This window comes from Dermacentor andersoni, chromosome 7, assembly GCF_023375885.2.
Source record: "Dermacentor andersoni chromosome 7, qqDerAnde1_hic_scaffold, whole genome shotgun sequence".
Lineage (NCBI taxonomy): Eukaryota > Metazoa > Arthropoda > Arachnida > Ixodida > Ixodidae > Dermacentor > Dermacentor andersoni.
In genome coordinates, this window is record NC_092820.1 from 146,257,829 (window position 1) to 146,280,532 (window position 22,704).

At 45.7% G+C, this 22,704-nt stretch overlaps 1 protein-coding gene across 2 annotated transcripts in view; it reads right to left on the reverse strand.

The window, feature by feature from the left end:
- Positions 1-7,126: 7,126 nt before the first annotated feature.
- puf (ubiquitinyl hydrolase 1 puf) overlaps positions 7,127-22,704 on the reverse strand; it is a 99,389-nt gene continuing 83,811 nt past the window's right edge. For both annotated transcript variants that reach the window (XM_055072257.2, XM_050180836.3), the window contains exons 67-76: positions 22,276-22,509; positions 21,028-21,259; positions 19,912-20,016; positions 19,354-19,475; positions 15,939-16,062; positions 15,654-15,733; positions 14,957-15,091; positions 13,733-13,849; positions 10,528-10,678; positions 7,127-8,894 (exon numbers count right to left, since the gene is read on the reverse strand). In XM_055072257.2, coding sequence (XP_054928232.1) covers positions 8,695-8,894; positions 10,528-10,678; positions 13,733-13,849; positions 14,957-15,091; positions 15,654-15,733; positions 15,939-16,062; positions 19,354-19,475; positions 19,912-20,016; positions 21,028-21,259; positions 22,276-22,509 — 1,500 coding nt within the window. In that variant the 3' untranslated portion in view covers positions 7,127-8,694. The remainder of the gene's footprint in view (positions 8,895-10,527; positions 10,679-13,732; positions 13,850-14,956; positions 15,092-15,653; positions 15,734-15,938; positions 16,063-19,353; positions 19,476-19,911; positions 20,017-21,027; positions 21,260-22,275; positions 22,510-22,704) is intronic.

Below are 22,704 nucleotides of genomic sequence, written 5' to 3' on the forward strand. Positions count from 1 at the left end.
AAAATGCTAGAGATATTGGATTGGCTTGGGATGACTTCTACTAGGGAGGTCTCCGTCTTGCTAGGCCGGACCCCTAGATCGTGTGCGACAAAAGTGAACTTGCTGCTGACTAATGTGCAGATTCCTCTGCCATCCCCACGGAGAGCAAGAGCTTTGTATCCCGGGAGTGAAACCTGATCAGTCATCGTTTCTTGCAATAATATAACATGTGGCTTTTCTTTGTGAGTGCGAACAAACTGCTGCAGGGTGCATTTTTTATGGCGGAGTCCCCTGCAGTTCCACTGCCAAATCCTAAATTGGGTGTGTGGCGCCATCCTTGCTGTATAGAGCGCCTTCCGGCGTTGCTACTAGGGTCTCGAGGGAGGTGGTTCTATTAATCGGTCCGGGAATGTGCAGTGGTGGCGGCGTAGGTACCAACGCGCCATCCGTGAAGTAAACGGGACGTACGTGGGTTGACGTCCTGATGTCCATTTCCTGCACCTTGGACTCTATCTCTGGCATTCTGTTTTCTAAGCATTGAATTTTGACATTTTGCGCGTCTAACTTCTGATCCACGACCAAGAGTCGCTGATCCACTGCAGATAGTCGTTCGGTAATCTTCTTGATCTCGTAGCAGATTGAATTCAACATTTCTCTGACTTCGGACTTGGCTTTAGCCGGTACATTTTCGGGCATGCTGGGAACGGCCTTTCTTTTGGCTGGGTTGTAGACAGAAACTATATTTGAATAGTGGAGCGTGGGACGATAGAACTGTAATTTAGAAGTGTAACGATAGATTGTTAAGAATTTTGATGAAATAAGTCAACGTAAAGAAATGAAATCATAGAAATTATTTATAACTTTTTTACATAACATACTCTTTTTTTATTACACCCTTATTTGCAGGTATTGCTACTGTTCTCGGCATGAAATGAATCATGTGATACCATTTTCATGTTCATACGACATCGACAAGTGACGTAACCGATTCTTCTTTTTTTTTTTTCTGGAAGTGGTTACAAGATACCTTGCAGTATCCCAGATGCGAAAAGCCTGTCTGAAGTCAGCGAAAATCACATAGTCGACAAAAAAAGGCGAACTTTCGCCAGAAAGGCGAAGCATCGATTGCGATAACAATTAGACAGCTATACGAATTAAGGATAGCAGTTTTAGCGGCCGTACAGACTCTAAACATTCGCTGACTAACTAAGTTAACAAGCATGGTGTCACGCGCAGCAGGCAAACATCAACGCATCTCACTCGATCACAGCAGACACTCTCTGTCAAAACCACGGCGCGAGGAAGAGCGGCAGCAGCAGCGAGCGAACCGACTTTGGTGCCGCCTCTCGCTTCAACGCGAACTAAGCGGCGGGAACACAGCGCACAAGAAGCTATCAGCCCTCGGCGCACCTAGACTCTGTACCCATCGCATATACTTTCAAGATAGGTCGCGCTCAGCCGCGCCATATGCAGCCGCCGCCGGAGTAGATCCCCTACCCCACTCCCGGTGACTTGTGCGCGATGGAAGACGGCGCGCTTCCTCCCTTGGGCGCGCGAGGTCGAGCCACCATCCTCGGCTCAACCTCGCAAGCTTTCACTCGCACCAACAGCATACGGCTTGTTGCCACGATGTCACTCCACTTGCCGTAATTCAGAGTTCCGTATAGATACGGAACGTTGCGGCGACGCCGACGACGACGGCGGAAATGCGTCTGAAGTGTCCATATAATTTCCATCGAAATATATATATTGCAGAAATCATATGACAGATTTATCAAGTTAGGCGAGTAGCTAACGCGGACTGCAGACACACACACTAGAAAAATGCACATATATTCGTACAACCTCACGTGAAATTGTTACGACGTACGCCTTTACGAAGATTAAAGGAAAGTTCTCACAAGCTTCTAGAGAGGTGTATATACAATACATAGATGATAATTTTAATTGTCCATTTTAGATGTCTCAATAGCATGCACTTCACGAAATCGCAAAATATTTTTAATGCCTAGTTAAACTTGTAAAATTGATTCACATTTTTTAATTTCTTTCAGCCAGTTGTAAAAATATGATGGCTTAAAGAAAAAAAAAGAAGCGCAGAAACCGCCGAAGATGGCTGTCAATATTAACGAATAACAGACACCGAAAATTCGGGAAGCTTCTCGAATTATTCGCTTCACTAAAGGAATGATGCGGTTGGAAGACATATTTGTTGCTGTGGGGATATCAGAATAGCATTCGTTGTTTCACTTCGTGGGCGATTCCGTAGGGAACACAGCCGTTTACCAGCACATAGCAGCGGTATAGGTAAGAGTTGTGGGGATGCGCGACTCTCGCGCGTCCCCTGATGTTTTTCCCGCATAGCGCATCCCCTGATATGCTGTTTTCCCGCACGGCTCGCGTGGCCTGGCGCCCGCGGCGGTCGGAGTGGTACAAGCGCGGTGCGAGAGATGGCGCGACTGTCGCGCCGCGGCGGGGTTACTCGGGCGCCGAGAGACAAGGCGCGTCCTCTTTGGGTTCGGGAAGCGAGCGGGACGGACGTGCCGCCCGCGCGTGCGCCGACCATGCTTCTGCGAGACCGTCTCGCGTGGCCGTCTTGGACACCGTTCGCGTGACAGTACGCGCGAGCGACCAGGCGTTGGGATCCAGCATGGGGCGAACATATTCGCTCGCAATGCGGTCGCGGTAAGTCGGACTTCTAGATTTGTCGTGCGCCCATCGGCATGTTTTGTGGATAGCAACTCGGCTAGCTGGCATTGATCTATGAAAGGTGCAATAAATGCCCTTGTGACTGTTTGCACAACTGTGTTGTCGTTCCTTTGTCCCAAGAGTACGGAGGAGAACCCCGTATCTCCCACAGAGTATATAAGCAGATTTGTTACACCTGCGTTCAGGGCGTCTATAAGATCTTCAATTTCCCCCGATTTTTCGAGGTTCTCCCTGACAATTGACCAAAATTCCCAGACAGGTTTTATGGTGACGCGTGACAAAAAAAGTCGAAGTGACGATCCAAGCTGGGTTCTCCACACGGTCGGTGGCGGAAAAAAACGTCGCGCGCGCTCCCTTATGGTGTATTCACACGACGGACGGCTCCGCGCAAATCTGTGCCGCGGACGCTTATTCCGCCGCCCGTCCGGCTGCGAAGCGCATCCAGACGACGGACGGACTGAGTAGACGACCGCGCCGGAAAAATAAAGATGGCGGCTACGCCCGAAGCGACTGCCGTCCGCCTCGAACCTGTCAAGTCGTCGTCGTCCACTGTGTGGCCCGTAACTTTCAAACTGAGGATTGTATTTGGTTTAAATTTGTGTCCAGAAGCTTCGTCAGCAATGTATTCGTGATGAGTGGACACCGTTTCCGAAAGCGATACTCAGATTCTCGGCGTGTAGGCTTAGAGTGGCTGTATTGGCTGAACATGGCCTCGAAGATGTTGCGGCGGCCCGGGCGGATCTCAGTGGCCGTAAGTTAATATAATTGCTTGTTTTTACTCACTCTAGATGGCGCCATCGGTGTAAAAGAGACTTTGTCATAGGTGTTTTCACTCTGAATGAAAATGGAGATCGAAAGGAAACGACGGTTGGCCGCAATGGCTGTTGTTTTGTCCGAATTGGACACGAATGGTGTCAGCAGCGATGAAGCTGTTTCAGAAAGATCCCAAAGCCGCGCTTGTTGCCAGACTGTAGAGCATGCTAAGCTAAATCCGCAGCATTCGACCCCCAAAATCCGGATGCGAAAAATAGCTCGGCATTTTCCGTCCGTGGGGGTCGCGGACGACGCGCGGACGGCACAAATCCGTGACGTGTAGTCACGTGATGCGCAGTCCGTCGCGAAAAAGACGGATTTCGTCCGTCGTGTGGATCCACCATTAACGTGCACCGAAAGCACGCTACACAAACGATTTCGCGTGTCCGCTTGAGACTTGGGATGTGTCAGCACGTCTGCCGTCGACTCCGCGTCCCTGTAATCGCTGTAGTGGCCGAGGCATTCTAGTGGTCGTCGACACATATATTCCTTTATGCATAAGTATGTCTTTTTTTTTCGTAGCATATCTGGTTAGAGATACTAAATCTCCTGCGAATGCTCAGCTACACTGTAAAATAAGTTAGACCCTTAAATGTAAATAAGTCTGGCAACAAGCGCGGCTTTGGGATCTTTCTGAAACAGCTTCATCGCTGCTGACACCATTCGTGTCCAATTCGGACAAAACAACAGCCATTGCGGCCAACCGTCGTTTCCTTTCGATCTCCATTTTCATTCAGAGTGAAAACACCTATGACAAAGTCTCTTTTACACCGATGGCGCCATCTAGAGTGAGTAAAAACAAGCAATTATATTAACTTACGGCCACTGAGATCCGCCCGGGCCGCCGCAACATCTTCGAGGCCATGTTCAGCCAATACAGCCACTCTAAGCCTACACGCCGAGAATCTGAGTATCGCTTTCGGAAACGGTGTCCACTCATCACGAATACATTGCTGACGAAGCTTCTGGACACAAATTTAAACCAAATACAATCCTCAGTTTGAAAGTTACGGGCCACACAGTGGACGACGACGACTTGACAGGTTCGAGGCGGACGGCAGTCGCTTCGGGCGTAGCCGCCATCTTTATTTTTCCGGCGCGGTCGTCTACTCAGTCCGTCCGTCGTCTGGATGCGCTTCGCAGCCGGACGGGCGGCGGAATAAGCGTCCGCGGCACAGATTTGCGCGGAGCCGTCCGTCGTGTGAATACACCATTAGGGGAGCGCGCGGTAGAAATATAATTTATTTATTTTTAGTTTGTTTTCCGTTTTTCGCGCGATCTTCCGACGTGTATATTATGTGGGGAAATATTCGAAAGGAATGTGTAGTAGAAGATGAAAAGAAAATCTACTTGTTTTTTTTTTTGTTTTAGTGTTCTGTCGATCTGATCGCAAATCGTTGTTTCGGGAGACGCCATCGCACCGCGAAACTCGCGGCTTTCCGTTGCCGCAATCTCGGTTCCGTTGCAAAGAGGAGATATCGGAGCTTCGAGTGGACGCGGCGCATCATTTCGCGCGCAAAAATGAAGGTAAGAAAAGAGAAGGCGAAAAAGACAAAGGCATCAGATCCAAGGAGGCGGAATCTATATACAGCGAAGATATTACCACCCGATTCGTGGCCTATCCCCCACAGTGGGTTTGTGCCATTAACTGAGGCTTCATCATCATCAGCATTTGCGCGAGTGCATGAAGCACATAAGGCAGCATCGCCATACGTGCGTAGCGCAATTCGAATCCATTGTAAGAGCGGGAGGCGCTTACTTCCTCATTACCGTGTAGCCGCGAATGCAAGCTTTCTGGTTCTTTTTATTTTCTCCCCCCCCCCCCGCACTACCGGCGCCGCCGCTGCCGCGGAAGCGAGCGGCCGTGCAAGGAAATTAGCGGCGTGCGTGATCCGCTGCGAATGGTTGGCCTATTTGGTAAGGGAGCATGCTGCAGGCCGTAGGCACGCTCACGAAACCCGGCTCACGGCGAGTGCTCCTATTGGCTGAAGCAGATTTGAATCGCTGGCATACGCTTCGCGCGCATTCACAGAGCGGCAAGCTGCGCATTTCTTTGTTCCAGCTAAGTTGAGCGATCGCGGTAGCTAGGCTGCATCGTTGGCTCGCGTTTCTTTCGTTAATGCGCCCAATATGCAAAATTGTTTAATGCAGCATTCAAAATGACTTGATGGTTGTACTGAAAAAAAAGTCGCACTGTTTCGCCTGACTGGCCAAGCATTGAGTGCGATAGCAAGTTATTTGAACAGCTATACGAAGTAAGGTTAGTTATTTTATCAGCTGCATAAACTGCTGTGACTATTCACTTACCAACTAACAAGCATGGTGTCACGCGGGCACAGGCAGACACTGAGACACATCACTCGATGACCGTGGGCACCCGTTGTCAGAACGCTGCCGGGATGAACAGCGGCAGCAGTGGCGAGCGAAATCCGCCTTCGTGCTGCTTCTCGCTTCAACGCGAACTAGCTGCGCGAGAACACGGTGCACACGAAGCCATCAGCCATTTCCGATCGGCTAACCTTCGAACCCAGCGCAGATCGCCTCCAAGATGGGATGCGGGCGGACGCGCTCAGCCGCCGCAGCTGGAGGGGATGCGCACTAACCTTCTTCCTTCAGCCCCCGCCCCCCTCATAGCGCGCGCTCATCTCTCCACTTCCCGGGCACCTTGGCTACGCGACCGCCGAACCATCGCGAAATAACGGCGACGCGAGAAGCAATTTTCCAAGGATTGCGGGCATCGCGAGCGCCTGACGGTGACCCGCTACATGGCGACGCCACCCTCCGCCAGAGGAGAGTGTGGCGCTGTCTGCAAACGAGGTTGGGGGCCATATTGGTTGTGAACGAGAGCAATACGCCGTGGCCACAAACGCATCGCTCTGGTCGTGCAATGGTAAAATGTTCAGAAGGCTCCGAGCTGCGTCGAGGTCACGGGTTCCAACCCGGCCGCTGCAGCCACAGTTCCACGGGGGTGAAACTCAAGAACGCTTGTATACTTAGATTTAGATGCACGTTAAAAGATGCCCACCAGGTGGTCAAAATTAATTACGACATGCCCCATTATCAGATCGTGGCTTTGGAATGCAATAACTTTTTTTCTTAGATCTGCAGTGCCTTCCACACAATACATCCCATTTTGTGAAGTAACAGGATCTCCTCGATACAATGCTATGTCGAATCATGATTCGCACCTGTCTTTCCTGTACAAGTGCCGCATTATTTTTAATGTGTAAGCATTCTTTGGAGAGTACCCCGGCAATTTTGTTAGCAAAATCGCGTTCGTAACGTGAAAAGTGCGACACCTTAACCATAGGGATACATAATGCTCCATAGAAAATACAAGGGGAAGCCTATAGTAGGGATGGACCAACTGAAATTTGGGAAACAAAAGCAAAAGTTAAGTAACAGCAGAGTCAAAGAATGCTTACGCATTTGTAGGCAATTATCAGAATTTCTGTATAAATATTTTTAGATGTTTCTTTAGTCTTTGTTGCACATCCTGCTATGTATGAAACTGAGTATAATGCAGCTTGATCTACTTGTCTGTTTAGCGTCTTTTAGATGTCTCATAAAAAATACAGCCCATTACAACAAAATTAATGTAACAATCAGCACAGTAGGGTTCAGGTGGAGTGAGAATTTTTTTTTTATTTTGAGCATGACTCTGAAAGTAGAGGAGGACCTAGTATTCACAGCCACTATGGTACATAACGGCCAGGAACACGTAAATGCAGCTGGCAGTTTTCACGAGAACAGAGATGATAAAAAAAGAAAAAATAAAGAAAAATAAAGCTGGCTTCATAAGGTCAGAAGTGAACGACGGATTCCTTAACCTCCATCGAATGAAGAGAAAAATAATAAAAGGTGGTTTTGAAGAGTTCTTTCGATGATATTAAAAAAAAAAGTGCTTCCCACCTACACAGGGTGTGGATGTTGGTTGGCAGTAGTTGTGTACTGCGATTATAATGGCATGCACGCTTCTCTCTGTGTAGCCCTCAATGAAGAAAAAAGAAATGAACAGTTGCCTCTAAGAAATTCCGCCAAAGTAGAAGAAATCGGGGCACAAAATAACTCCCAAAGTCACACACATGCACACACGCCTTGCCAGACACCGCTAACAAACACTTCTTTTCTGTCTTTCAAGATCAGCGAGTCGCGTATACATACATGGCAATAAATAACACAGACAGGGATGAAAAAAAAAAAGGGTGTCTTTCTTGCAAGGCCAAAATTTATGTTGCCGATTTCTTTCTTTCTCTCCTTTCCAACCCAGCAAACACGTGTCGTGCTGCTGGTCGACTGGAAAGCTCGACGACTGTCGGCAATGCCGACTGTCCCAAGCGCAGCCGGCTTCAGGCTGGCGCCATTCGTAAAAGGAGTAAACTGTGCCTTGCACTCCCGGACAAACGAAATATAAAACTAAATGTACAAGCCAAGCAAACGCTATGCTCTGGCAAACTCCTCTCCTTCTCCATTCCTTCTTCTCGGGTTGAAAACGCCCACCACCGATCTGCATCGCGTGAAGCAAAATGTTGTGGGTTGGTCTGATGAAATGAATATACGCAAAGTTGCAGGTTTCCAGAGAAGACGAGCATGAGATGCAGGAAAAAAGAAAAACCGAAAGAAGTGTCTGCACAGAGAGACCTTTACAGCTCAGACATCAAATAAAAAAAAAAACGGAGGAAAGAAACAACAACTGAGCGCAAGAGAATGAAAAACAGTGGTAAGCAAGCTTTCACCCAAGACTAAAGTATCACAGCTGAAGTGTCGTGTGGCAAAAAATTCTCTCTCAAAACTGGCGGCTGCCATGGTAGACGGCGAGGATATCTTCAGATTTATGAAATAAATCGGGAGTGGGTCTGTGTGGCGGGGAACTGTTGCACCAACCCCGCATCCCTCTACACTGTGGGTAGCGCACCGTACGCTGCCACATTCGTCGGGAGTGAAGTCGGGAAACCCAGAAGCAGCAGCCATGGGCAGGTCGACGTCACTGCCTCTGCCGTCGTTGAGGTGGTAGCAGGGAGACCCAACGCTCGCCGAGAAGTGTAGTAATAGCTCTCTTTCCTTCCGTAGACTCAATTTTCTAGCCTTCCCCTTATGACTGCTGAAAGCTCACTGCCTTACGCTGGCCACTCGGCATTTCCAAAATAAAATGAAAAAAAAAAAAAATTAACAGCCAGACTAGAGGAGAAGATGCTAGGAAGAGGCTGAGGACTGTTCTCCGCTGGGTAGCAGCTTGAGAAGGGCTTGGACCGTCTCGAGCAGCGGACGCAGCAGGTCCGCCTCGCTCGGTGCCGGAGGCGGAGGTGGCTCCGGCGGAGAACGCGGGCCAGTTGGTCTTTCCTCGTCTACAGGTGGAGTCCTGGGCTTCTTTGCAGGTGGACTCTCGGAATGAGCTACGAGGAGAAGCAATCGCCAGAATGAGGTCAGAAATTTAACGGACGTTTGCATAAATTCTTCAATTTCACAACGCGACACTCCCATGTTCTGTCGTACTTCTTATGTACACTATCACAGTTATAATGTTGCATTCTCACTATTGCATAATGATTGTTATGTATTCCATTTGAATGCTAATTAAGTAATTATGCACTGTAAATGTGCATTCTCCCTCAAGAGGTCGCCCTGATGGTTTTTTTCTTGGGACCTCCTTCTGTAAAGCTTCTGATCATGTCGACTTTGGGTCCTTTCTTTTCGAGTTTTATATCTGTGAAATTTGGGGGCGGGCGTCCTTCTTTGAAAGTGACATAGTGGAATAAACATCCTCTCAACATTACAGTTACCGTTCGCAATGTCAGCGAACGAGCAACGTCAGCACTGCATTCATTCGCTTCCTCGTGCATCATCGCCATTTACATGTATGTGGCGTGCAGGAAATGTGATGCAATGCACTATTGTCATATTCATGTAAATGCAGCAACTGTAGAAAGAACAAGCTTCCGTTCACTTAACACTGGCAGGTGCTGTATATATTATCTTATTCCATATACCCATTTCCGCTTTGAGTCTTGAGCGAAATCAAAGCACCTACAATAATCATATTATTGATATTATTAATATGATACAACTTGGCCACTTACGAAGGTGGGCAGCATTCATTAGTATTGGCTACTTGGCTTTCTCGCTTCCTTTAGGCTTATTATCATTTATGAAATGGCTACGTTCAGGGAGAAATCAGGTTTAACCAAATTTTTTGTGAATTTTGTTCACGCTGCAAAAATGGGGAATTATTAAGTTTTATCCAAAACCGAAGAACCCTACATATATTGTATTAATTTACTTCAAATAAAGTCCTTCAAATCCTTCGAATGATGCAACTTGTAGATACTGCAACATAATGTACAACTGCGAGCCAGAAGTCAAGGCCCATGGAATCTTCCAAAGTGAGTTGCAGGGACAAAACAAAAGAGTTCAGCAGGCAGTATTCCCCTGTTCTGTCAACACCAAATACAACTTAAGCAATGCTTGGCTACCCCCAACATGCCCTTACATCTGGTTGGACCATCAACTGACTGGGCACTTCGAGGAAACAAGACACACAATGTACTAACTACTTATATGCTGCTTTCATACTTATGTTGAACTAATCGTAAGCATTGTGCACACATATTCAAAATTCTTATATGAAGGGGTTTGTGAACTCTTTTGGAATGCCGGTTGGCTTACATATAGTCAAGGTATTCAGAACCCTCTAATTAATACTGACTACAACGTGCACTTAGCATCGTAACTGAACAGGGAGCAATGGTGTGCGTCCAGTTGAGGCTGGGTTGCAAATCACTTTCAAGAAAATTCAGAAGCGCAAGTGGGGCAAGCAAGCATTAGGTGCACAAAGCATTATGGAAGATTGCTCTACAAAGTTTACTGCATGAAAAGCACCTCCTCTGTACTATTCATGCACTGACAATAGCACGAACTGACAATAGCACTGAAGATCAGTGAAGATCTGACCAAAATTGGTACTGCGAAATCGCAGAAAGCAAAGAGTGCAGAAAAGCTGAGAGTGGCGAGCATCCCAATAGCCCTCACCTTCACTTTCACCTTTTCCCGTCTCTTTCTCAGCCTTGGACAGGGCATCCTTGCAATGGCCTTCCAGTGAGCGCAAGTAGTCAGCCAAGCCAAGACAGGCTGGTGCTATGCCCTCATGTACCGAAAGCACAAGAAGGACTGCACGAAGGTCCTGTATAAAAATAAAAAAGGGGGGGAGAGAGAGGATGTTAATAAAGAAAGATCATTTCAATGAAGCGCCTGCACAGACTTCCCCAATAACATGTATGCAATAAAACCTTGTTCATTCGGATTTCGAAGAACCGAACAAAAATGTCAGATTTAGAAGTGTGTCAAATTATCAGGTGAATTAAGAAAACAATAAACAAATGTTTACTATATCAACATGGCTTTATTTAGTGAAGAAATCTGCAACACCAATTTCTATTTCGCACAAAATTAGCCCAGTAGCTGCAATTCTGATAATCTCATGACTGATAAGTGCTCACAATGATGAAGGCCTTGCAATATTCTTTGCACTACGGCCGCAGTGTGAGACCCATGTAATCATCAGAGTAGACATGCTTTTCACTACTGCGCACACATCCCTATTTAGTTTTCTGCCAGCAACCCTGTTGGCAACAGATTGTCCACGGTAATGTAGCCAGCAGGCTCAATGTCAGCATGCAAGATGTGGTAGAATCACTTTTCATCCTCGATGGCATCAGCTGTGTTTGTGACGTTGTGCCCACCTCGCACTGAATCAAAATGAAATGAAGCTACTGCTCACCATGACCACAGTACAGGAATTCGTGGTCGCTATCGATGTGATCACATCATGTGAAATGGTCATATAAAATAAATCACGTATGGTGACCAAGCAGTCCTGTGCAGTGGTAAACACAGTATAAAGGCGCAAAGCGTTTCTTTCATTCCAATACGGTTTTCGCTGGTTTCCAATACGGTTTTCGCAACCGCTTCGTTTCGGTTGCATTCTTGTGCCGTTCTTTTTAAAATTATTCTCCCATTGCACATTTGTGGCACTGGGTCATCTGGACTTGCAGATAGTGGCCAAAGATGTCCAAATTGAGTTTCATATCATTAAATAATAAATGTGTTTGCCAGGACCAGAGGCCAAGTCATAATTCTTCTGAATTAACGAGACTCTGCCATAGTAGGAGCTAACTCAACTTTGTCAAGACTAGCACAAACGTTTAGGAATTGCTGATGGCCTTTAAAAGCTTCAGAAAAAAAAAAACGTTTTTCACATCTAAGGACACCTTCCTTTGTGACTCGTTTTTCAATTTATTCTTTTGGTTTATGCAAATTTTATTCTCCTGGTGAATCTTGCAACTATAGCTTGATGCATGGTGGTGCAGTTTATCAGTACCTACTATGGACTACAGCAATCAAATTTTTGTCATATAGCACTCGTAAATTGCTATGCAAGCTTTCTGTGTGTTCACATTCCTGTGAAGTTCCCTTGTACCACTAGTGCCCCTGTCAGGACAGCATGAACTTGATGCTAACTTAAAAGCTAATGGACTGAAACAGTTTTCAATGACAGCCTTTGCGTACTTGATAAAGATTAGCTTTTGTTTAAAGGCTGTTTACCTTTTCCAAGTGTTATCCCTTTGATATCACTTTTTAGACTTTCATTTAAGTGAAATTTTAAGGCGAAGCTTTCTTTGCCTCTTCCTTCGACTTTCCTAAAGCTGCTGCTGGTGTGGCAGCGGCTGTCTCGCACACCGCATTGGGGGGTGGTTCAGAGTGTGTAGGTGGAAGGAGCGAGGCAGAGAGGTAGACAGAATGGTAGAGAGTAGCAGGGAGAGGAGGCAGAGAATGGGTAGAATTTAAATTAAATGTAATACAAATTAAACTTAACCTCTGATTGATCATGATGATGATCATCGTGATATAGCCCTGCTATCATATCATAAATATGTCCATAATACAGCACCATCAATTCCGACTTTTCAAAATCCTCATTACAGGTCACAAAGGTTGTACAATCTGTTCAATTTCATGCCCATCTATGAAAAGGCTAACTCATTTAACTACTCCACTTGTCCAAGAGCCATTCACCTTTCGAACGGCCTTCCTAACACCATAGCTTATGAGGGTGAAATGCAGGACTATTTCATGCGAAACTACGCTAGTTTCATCAATAAACTGATGTTATAAATGGTATGTGCTTTTATGACATCCAATTATTCAGCAGGCTTATATCGAATTATGCTCTATATCGAACTGATAGGCGTTTTTTTGCTAGTTCGATATAGCCGAGTTCGACTGTACTTCTGTGCTCAACGCAGTAGCTTGTCGGCTACGACATTGCTCGAGGCCGCGGGTTCAATCCTGTCTGCAGCAGCCGCATTTCTACAGGAGCGAAATACAAAAGTGCTCATGCACTTAGATATATGTGCACGTTAAAGAACATCAGGGTGTCAAAATTAATCCGGATTCCGCCACTACGGCGTGCCTCATAATTCAATTGTGGTTTTGGCATGTGCAACCCCATTTAATTAAAGTTTAACACTTCCGCCATGATGCAATGTGCCGTGTGAGGCAATGACAATGCTCAACCCTCTCAGAGGTTATGAACAATGGCGCACAATGATGCCTCCAACAAACACACCTCCCTATGTGTGTTGTGTAGTACGCAGACAAACCGCAGTGGTGCACGCAAAGTAATGTTTAACGTAAACTCACCACTCTCGTATCGAACTAAACGTTGAAGAAATTAAACATTCACCGTCAACATCACTGCTAATTATCATCAATCAAAGCAAACAGCAGAGAGAGCTTCGCTTACATCAATTCCCGGAGTGCGTGGGATCCACATAATTTTTTTTTCCCAACGAAAGCTAATTGGAAATCATTATGCATGCAGCCATTCAAATTGAAGAATGCCCTATTTGCCAAACAACATTGATAAACCATTAAATTTAGCCATTTACAATACTTTTTAACTGGCCGTTTAGGATCAGCACTCCATATAATTAGACACGGCTGCAGTAAGTTAACGGACAATAGTGGAACATCACAAGCCTTGAGCTGCTTAATCCTCATCTTTCTGCACGAGCAGCGCGCTCTGCTTCTATGAGTAGTGCTGATCTCCTTCACTAGACCTTATAATAGCCTATCGTTACAATACTTGCATATAATATAATTAAACTCACACAGCAATAAAAAAAGAAGTCAATGTACGAGCACAAATAAAAACAGATGACAGGCATGCACTCACAGCGGTGACGCGATGAACATGTTTCTTAAGGTCTTGTGTAACGTCCGACGTCACCAGGGCGTTTGCCCGAGACAGGATGAGGTTGGTGACACTTTCCTTGAGAACTTGCTTGCCAACCTAGAACGAAACATCAATCAGAGAAATGTCAAGAAGTTGAAGAGGAAGAGTACAGTCTGGGATGACTGCTGTAGAGCGAGCCGATGCTGGTAAGCCACACAACATAAGTTGCACTATCCACTTGCTCTTGGTTGGGGAAAGTTGGCGAACAATTGCTTAGGCTCAGGACTGCTTTTATAAAAAAAATACGCACCAGCTACAGTAATCAAACTGCATCATTCACGACTTGCTTTCTGGAATACCATACCACTTAAGGTTACACTCTGATCTGTACCAGTATTTAAAACACCTGATCTCGTTTTATTAGATATATGTTACAAACTTCTTCCGAAGATTCCAACTGCAATGTTTATTTATAGGAGGCCGTCTGCAGCTATGAGTTATGGGACTTCCTTCTGTATACTTTGACATGTAACAGCAATACACAATAAAGTGTAAACTCTTTGTTGACGCCGCACTCTCAAAGCCAACGCTAGCAACATAGCAAGTGTAACCAGTGTTGGGCTAACATTGCCAAATGTAATGCCAATGTGGCCACACATTGGGCATAAATTGGTCTTGTTTCTCGTGCTTCTAGGGAAGTGTCTATTAATGCGCACAAAGTTTCGGACCCCATTTAAGGCCTCACTTAAAAGCGAACAAATATTTGAGTCCCATAAGAAAAAGAAAAAAAGAAACCTTGGCAACAGCTTACTACAAGCTTGCCCCGACTAGTAGGCAATCCACAAGGGTACGGATGTTTCACCAAACAACTGTGTAAGGTTGCTTGAGCAGAAATGCTAAACTGTGGTTAAAAGGGTGTTCGACATCTGCCGCCATAGCCAAGAGTGGCGTCGGCTGCCACTCCCAGCACTAAAGCCAGTGCACAAATACCGAAAACAGTGGACAAGATTATGGCCACCGTTCGCCTTCGCGGATAGCGTTTGCCACCAGTTTCTCGATGAACATTAAGGTTACATAAGCTGCAGTTGCCGGGAAGCATGAGAAGCTTTGAATGCTGTCCCTTTACACTCATAAAGGCGAAGCTCAAGCATCCTCCAAACTTTTCTTCTTGCTCAACCTATAAGCAAACTACTTATTCATTACAGAGGGAGGTGGCACACTCACCTTTGGCACCAAGAGTGAGAATAGCCGGAAAACCATGGGGTTGTTGAGATAACCGCGCTCCTCCAACAGCACTGCTGATACACAGTTGGTGCAGTACGTGCTACTCCGCAGGAACTCGCCGAACTCTGCGGACTTCTGCAAGTTTAAACATAAAAGAAGAAGAAAATGATGTTGTCAATACACTCGTGCTTGCTGCAACATTAAAAAAATTTCTCACAACACAAAGCGTTCAAAGACCGCTGCATTAGTTTCGTGCAGTGCTAACAGTGACACTGCTACAGTTAAGTAGGCCGAAACTTGAGCCATGTCAACGGCTGAATGTTTGCAGGTTTCTACGGTGTGTGACCCTTTAGCAAGTATGAAATGGATATAGAATAGTCTGTATTGCAGCCTCCTTGCATGCACATATACATACACACATTTCAATACCATTATTCATCTGTTTTTACTGAGAAGCAGCTTTATTATAACAATATTATCCACATCAGCAATTACAACCTTGAAGGTTCAATGTTTTTATGTTTCAATATGTTTTTATGTTCAATGTTCAATATGTTTTTTCTTGCAGCTTTCCTTAAGCATGTTTCGAAAATCAGGAAGCGAAGCCGATGTAGAAAACGTCTTCTTTGTTTGGCACTTGCAAAAACAACTCAAAAGAATGCGGACAAACTCAAAAAAGCAAAAAAGCAGAACTTGCCTCCCCCTGAAGAACCTCCAGCCAAAGTCGAGGGATAAGGTCGATGTGCAGTGGAACGCCCTCGATAGACACCATGGCACCTAAAAATACAAACAGGTATTCTTAAGTGCTCCCCAACATGGCACATAGTTATCTAAATTGACCAGCATATGCACTTCATTACCAATGGGAATAATTGGAGGTCACATGGCTGTCACAACTGACCAGAAAGTGCGCTCAATCTCTTATGGCAATACGAGGAAGGGTCAGAAGTCAGTTCCTCAAAACATAAAAGTTAGAACTCACTCAAGTTCACCAGGTCTTGGGACATCAGGCCCTGGGACAAGGCTGCTCGAAAGAGGGTTTCCACAAACTGGTGGTATGGAAGGAAAAAGTCCAGAAGGGCCTGGTCGTATTCAGGGTCGACTCCCTGAAAAAAAAAAAAAGAAGGATTGTGTGAATGTACACTTGTGAAAAACGTCACAATGTATGCATTCAGTGCGAAAAAATGCTGGTCCAAAATTAAGAGGGGGTAATAGCTCTAGGCCAACTCTGGCTTCCCCAGTCAGACACATGTGAACTGCAGAAATGTTTTCTTTAGACAACCAATTTACTCATTTAGACAAACTCTGTCTCGTTCAAGAAAGAAAGCTGAATTGTATTGTCTCCAGGCCCCAGGATATTGATTTAAAGGGTCAGCACGTGAAAGATTTGTGCTAAAAATCGGTAAGTCTCAAAAAAGTAAAAAAGGGCTGATGTACAACATGAACAAATTCGTAACTTTGTACCAAAAACAGATATCACAGTTCTGTAAACTGCATCTGCTAAGGCACCTGAAGTAGACAAACGTGATATATCAGTTTAGAGCTTATGTGAATTACCGTATTTACTTGCGTAATGATCACACTTTTTTGTCAGAAAAATTGATGCAAAATCACGGGTGCGATCATTAAGCGGGTTAGATTTCTCGCGAAAAGAAAAAATTTTTTCGTCCCGCGTTTGCTGCAGGACACCAAAACAAAAATGGCAGCCGGCGGAGCAAGCTGAACACGCTGAACACGATTTTCTTTTTTTTCTTCTCGCGAGTACATTATGTGCATGGAAACAGTTTCTTCCGTATCAGTAATGAATAATATCGTTAATATCGGCAAGTTTGCGGCAATAACGTAGCCATGTCCAGTTTGAGGGGACAGAAACAGATGAGCGCGCTTAGCTGCCAGTGACATAGAAACGCATGGCCGGCATGTTGCGGAAACTGCGGCATCTGTCTTCACTACTATCCAAATACGGCATGTATCCGCTAAGGGGGGGTGAATATCTTAGCTGTATTACAAGTGTCGGCGTATGAATAGGGTACACTTTTAGCATATCAGTGTAAACGTGGCTACTATTGCTGCCGCTCGCGATTTATTGCGTGCCCACGAATGCAGATGAGAAGAATCGAAAGGCGCCTTTTTTGTTGTTGTTGACCACACACATAATAAAGGCAAGTTTGGTTGCAGGTTTTTTTTTAGTCATGGAAGTGCGGAAAGTGCTGAAAGTAATGAAATGAGGCATCTACTTAAGGGGGGACACGGGGATCAACTATGGAAAAACGACCCAAAAATCACTTTTTAGAAAGTTGCAGATTCCGAATCTTTGACTCCTTTTCAATAAGTTTTCCAAGTATTTCCGCTGAAAACGACTGCTAAGTACCATAAATAAATATATACACCAGGCAATACAGCGAAAATTTCGTGAAAATCGGTGGAAAAGTCGCGGTTTTCGAGCGCCCCTAGCTCCGGAACGGCAGTGCGCGGCGCGGCCATGCTGGTACCGTTGAAAAGCGCGCCTCTTCGCCTTTTGACGCCCCTCTTTCATTTCCTGATAGAGAGAAGAGCAAGCATAAAAACATAAAAAGTCTGAAGGTCGCGGAGCTGCTTGTTACGGCCGCCGATTGGCTTGCTCCGTCACGTGCGTTCTATGAGCCGCCCCATTGGCCGGGTCTGGAAGCGAGCTGCTGCGGCGTCTGCTTCTCCCGTTTCTTCGCGCGCCGGCTGCTGCGCCTTTGTTTACGTGTTAGATATTCGAGGTGCACCGCCGCTTCATCGCTTTATTCCGATTTGAGTTTTCTATTTCATTTTGTGGTTTCGAGCATGACTGGGCGGACGTGGACGACGAAATACGCGACCAAGCACCGCTTCGGCAGCCGCAAGCGCAAGCCGCCGAACATCCGAACGATAAGTAGTCCTAGCAGAGATGTGTCCGCGCGCTAGCTTGCAAGAGAGACTGTCGACGCATTGCCGGGCAGTTCGCAGGCTGTTGCAGCCTTGAGCTCCAATGGTGATGATACCGAACTAATAACGCCCGTTTCCGATGCTTCCGGGCCTGCGACGTCCCGTAAATACTCCGCGACGTACCCCGATTGTGCCACCGCCGTCACCGAGATGAACGACGAAAGTGGGGTCCAAGCGCGTGCGTCTGCCGGCCGTGAAAACGAACCGTGCATCAGCAACGGTCGCACCATACAGTCGCATCTTGAGTCACAATTCATCTTGTCGGAGGTGTTGAATATGACCGCCGCCACTGTCCGCGCGTACTTGGTTCTGTGCCGTCAACCGAACGGAAGATAGGGTTTACGGCGGGAGGAGCATGCTCGGTGGTGACGGACTCAAGCGAGTCGAGCGGCTGAGAAAGATGCCTTGAGCAAGAAGAGGGCACAAAAAGCACATGAAAGCAAGCATAAAAGATCCAAGAAGCCAACAGATCAACCTGACATCTGCACCTACAAGGCCGGTGGTTTCTGCTCGAATAAACATGGCTCAAAACTTCGAACACCTTTTTCTCAAAACTTTTTTCTACCACCAAGGTCAACTTGCAAAGCCAATATCTCAGCCACTGTTATGAATATTTTTACACCGTTTGTTTTGTTACACTCATTGTGCACCACTGCACACAGTGACATGTTTTGTTTTCAAAATAGTTGCTTCAATAATTTGTTATCTTTTGTTTTCACAGTCGAGATTTTCATGCAACTGAAGTAGCTACCAAGGAATGAGAATATAAAGAAAATCTGGTAGGCTAAAAAAATTACAGGAATGTCACTGTGTGGAGGATACATATAGGAGTGCTATCAATGTTTGCTTGAACTCCTACCATCAATATACAGGTGTGCAGGCATTTTGCAAAAATGAAAGCAGAAAAATTTTGTAAACAAACAAGTACTTCAGATATTGCAGCCATATTTTCACAGTTTTGTTTATGTGATATTATTAACACCTGTGCAAAATTTCATCAAAATCGGCTGGTAAATAAAAAAGTTTGCTTTGATCCCCATGTCCCCCCTTAAGAATGTTTGGTACGTGCAGACCGCTTGGTTTGTCTTGAAGAGCCGTTCGCGTAGCGTTCGACAGATGGTAAGCGCAATCAATATTAGCTAGACTTATTAGCTATTAGCTATCAATATTAGCTAGATCAATATTAGCTAGCTAGACACTACATATCGCTGCGGCAAGTTTGGGGTGCGATCATTACATGGGAAATAAAAAAATCGAATTTTGACGACAAAATTCAGGGGTGCAATCATTACGCGAGTGCGATCATTATGCGAGTAAATACGGTAGTTGCTATGTTTACAGGGGCTTTGCTAAAGTCCTGCTTACGAGCTCGTGGCATACGTCAGAAGGGTGTAAAACAAATTTTGTTTGCTTTAGATGCAGATACATGGTAAGTTGTTCCCCACCTTGGATGCTTCCAGTTGGCTCAGATGGAGAAACATCTGGAGGATGGGACGCTGAGGCCTTAACGTGGTCTTGGTTGGATAAGTCTTCTGGCCTCGCCGGGGAAAGTACGGACCGGTGGTCACTGCATTATGAAGCGAGATGCCACGCGTGTTGCATTTTTTCCTTGCAAAGATTGGGCTAAGGCACGATTCAAGATCCGCTAGAATTCGCCAAGTAGTCACAAGTAAAAAAATTAAATGAGAAAATAAAAACGCAGTAATCAGGCATCCAGAACTAATGAAAGTGTTACTACCAGCAATGCTGCACAATATTTATTTTCTGCAGAAAGTCCATTACAATGTCTAAAATACACTTGAATCGACCAAATATTTTTGTGAATGCAGTGATCATTTCAATAAAAGGAAATCCACTAAATGATCATAAAATGATCATAATATACCATCTAAACAAATAAGGAACTTGCTATATCTACTGGAAAGTCTGCTGAAATGGTAACACGAGTGGTGCAACAAGGATAATTTTTTTATAAGTTTTAAAGAAAACAGATTATGTCTCACTCAGTCCGTTGCTCTCGAGAAAACTGCTATGGCAGCTGGCCAGCAGGGGCACGATGGGACCCACCGTCTCCCGAGGAAGCAAGGTCACCAACTCCTTGAGCACCTCTGCATCAGGTGAAGGAGAAAAAGTAAGCAAAAAAAAAAAAAAGCAAAGCAGTAAGAATGATGCCCGCAACCCTAACACAGTCTGTTTTAATTCACGTCATGCAAGATTTTCTTACTACAGCCACATGGTAATTTTTTCCCCATTCACTTGCATGCAAAGCTTGCATCCAGGCACTGTTTGGCTGTGGCAGGCCGTTGGTGGAAACCCCAGGCCTTAGCACCCTTCGTGTTCGAGACTACTTTTCACTGATCAACTAGTTAGTGGCACAGCTAACACCAAAGATTTCTAACAAATACACAGGAGTGTTCTTGACAGACACAGTGGTCAAAGAAGAATACAAGCAATACAGCGCCATGTTTGCATCCTTTCTTTCTTTAATCTAAGTTCTACCTTCAGGCTGTTAGTTTAATCACGTCCACCCAACTAGCCCAAGCCTGCACCTCGTAGGCTACAAATTCAATGAGGTGGCACACAACAATCTAGTATGGAGTGCATGTTATGAGCTTTGCTCTGGTGATCATAAAGAAACAAGGCTATGAAGTAATTATGGGGCGTGGTAAACAAGCAGAAAAGCCTGTATGGAAGCGAGTAAGTACAGCAAAACCTCACCGATACCTAAAATGGCGACAAATCACTCCAGAAGGAAATGTACGACATGAGTTGCGCGATCCGCATGGTGTGGTGTTTTCAATGTTCCTAACTGAACAAGACTGTATCCAGGAACAATGACAAAAGAGACCAATGTGATTTTAACATTCCAAAGCAACAAAGAGGCAACGTGAAGTGGTAGGTTGCATATTTCTTTCGACCCGCTGAGATTTGACCACCTAAATCCGCATGCGCCTTTATACATCCAGCCTCGTTCGAAATGGAGCCGCCACAGATCTAAACCTTTGGCGTAGTCAGAGCCAGCGACCACAGTGAGCAACCAGGAACATACGCATCAACAAGGTTCTACCGTATTTCCCACATTTTGAACTGGGCTCTCTACTTGTGGTGTGCCGACTCACCGAGGCAGAGCAGGCGCACTTGCGGAGGCACATAGCTGTTGAGTAGTGTCAGCAGGCGCCGAAGTCCATCTCCCAATTGTGGCCACGACCTTAGGGTGGCCAGTGGCTCAGCTGCGTTGGCCGAAGCACAGGTGCGCAGGAGCTCTAGCACTAGGGACAGCAGGTCTGCCAGGTCTCCCGTCACGTGACAGGCCGTCGCCTCATGGTACATCACGTGTAGAGTGTGCAGGGCCTGTTGATAGTAGCAATCCCAAACCAGGACGACAAAGAGCATAAGATTTAAGAGAAAGTAGCAAGCTTAAACAGGAGGTGAAAGCTAAATGAGAAGTAATATAGTCCATTGAAGGTAGTTTGCCAGTTAAAGCAAAGATTAAAAGCTTAAGTGGTTTCGTAGGCTTTTACTTTAATGTGACACAGTAGGGGGTAGTAGTCTCGACATTTAATTTCCTCTTGGCAATGCAATGTTATCCACACACAACACTTACGCAACATGCTACTGTGCATTCCAATATATATTCAATTCACTTATAGTTCTTCAATTCTTCAAATATGCTGCACTTCCCCTTTCACAAGTGTAGCATGCCAGTATATTTTGCAACTACACATACTGGTCTCCATTACAGCGATAGCTGTACAAGCTACTGCTGCAAATGATGCAAATGGTGCAGGCAGACTAATGTTGCAGCGTAGCAGTAAGATCTATCCCTGTAAAGTGTGCCGAACTACTAACTTGTTACAGCGATAGCTGTGAGAGATATCCTAGTAAAATGTGCAGGTCAGCAAAACCTGTTCGTGATAACTGATATTTATCACTGTAATCACTGTAAATGTGTAGGCTATTATTTTGCAGCGATAGCTGTAATAGCGATAAGTAATATTTATCACTAAATCTGCAGGCTACTATTTAACATTTAGCTGTAACAGCTATCACAGTAAGATATGCAGGTTAACAAACATGTTAGTGACAACTAACCTTTGTCACTAAATGTGTAAGCTAATATTTTACAGTGATAGCTGTAACAGCTATCGCAGTAAAGTGTGCAGGTTGACAAACCTGTTAGTGATAACTAATATTTATCACAGTCCATATGTAGGCTACTATTTTACAGCGATAGCTGTAACAGTGGAAGACTTGCAGGCAAACTAATCTACTCGGCAACAGCTGCAAGAGCTATCGCTGTAAAATATGCAGGCCAATTCCACATCTGGGTGCACAACCTGGCAGAGAAAACAGGAAGTGCAGCCAACCTGAAAGAGGACAGGCAGTCCTCCAGCAGCCAGCGCCAGCAAGCGATCTTGCGGAGTGGAGATGAGGATGCGCAGTGCGGCAACCAGGGTGGCCCAGCAGACGCGAGGGTCGAGGCCCAAATACAGTGCCAGGGTGGTGCGCTTGAACAGTGCCACCTCACGCTGCTCCTGCTCGCTGGCACCCCGTGGCAGCGCTACAAACAGCTCCATGAGCTTCAGCAACTCACCCACCGCCTGCGAGAAAGCAGTCGGCAATGCTCAGGGAGAGTCCACACACCTCGGGCACAGGTCTGCTGCAGTCGTATCTTTTTTTTTTACGGTACTTTTACGACAGAAAACCCTTTTACCAATTCTGCCAGCTTTCTGTCCCTGTCTCGAGGCCCCCCGAGACGTAGCTGACGGAGATGAGCGCAGACCAACAGTAGTACG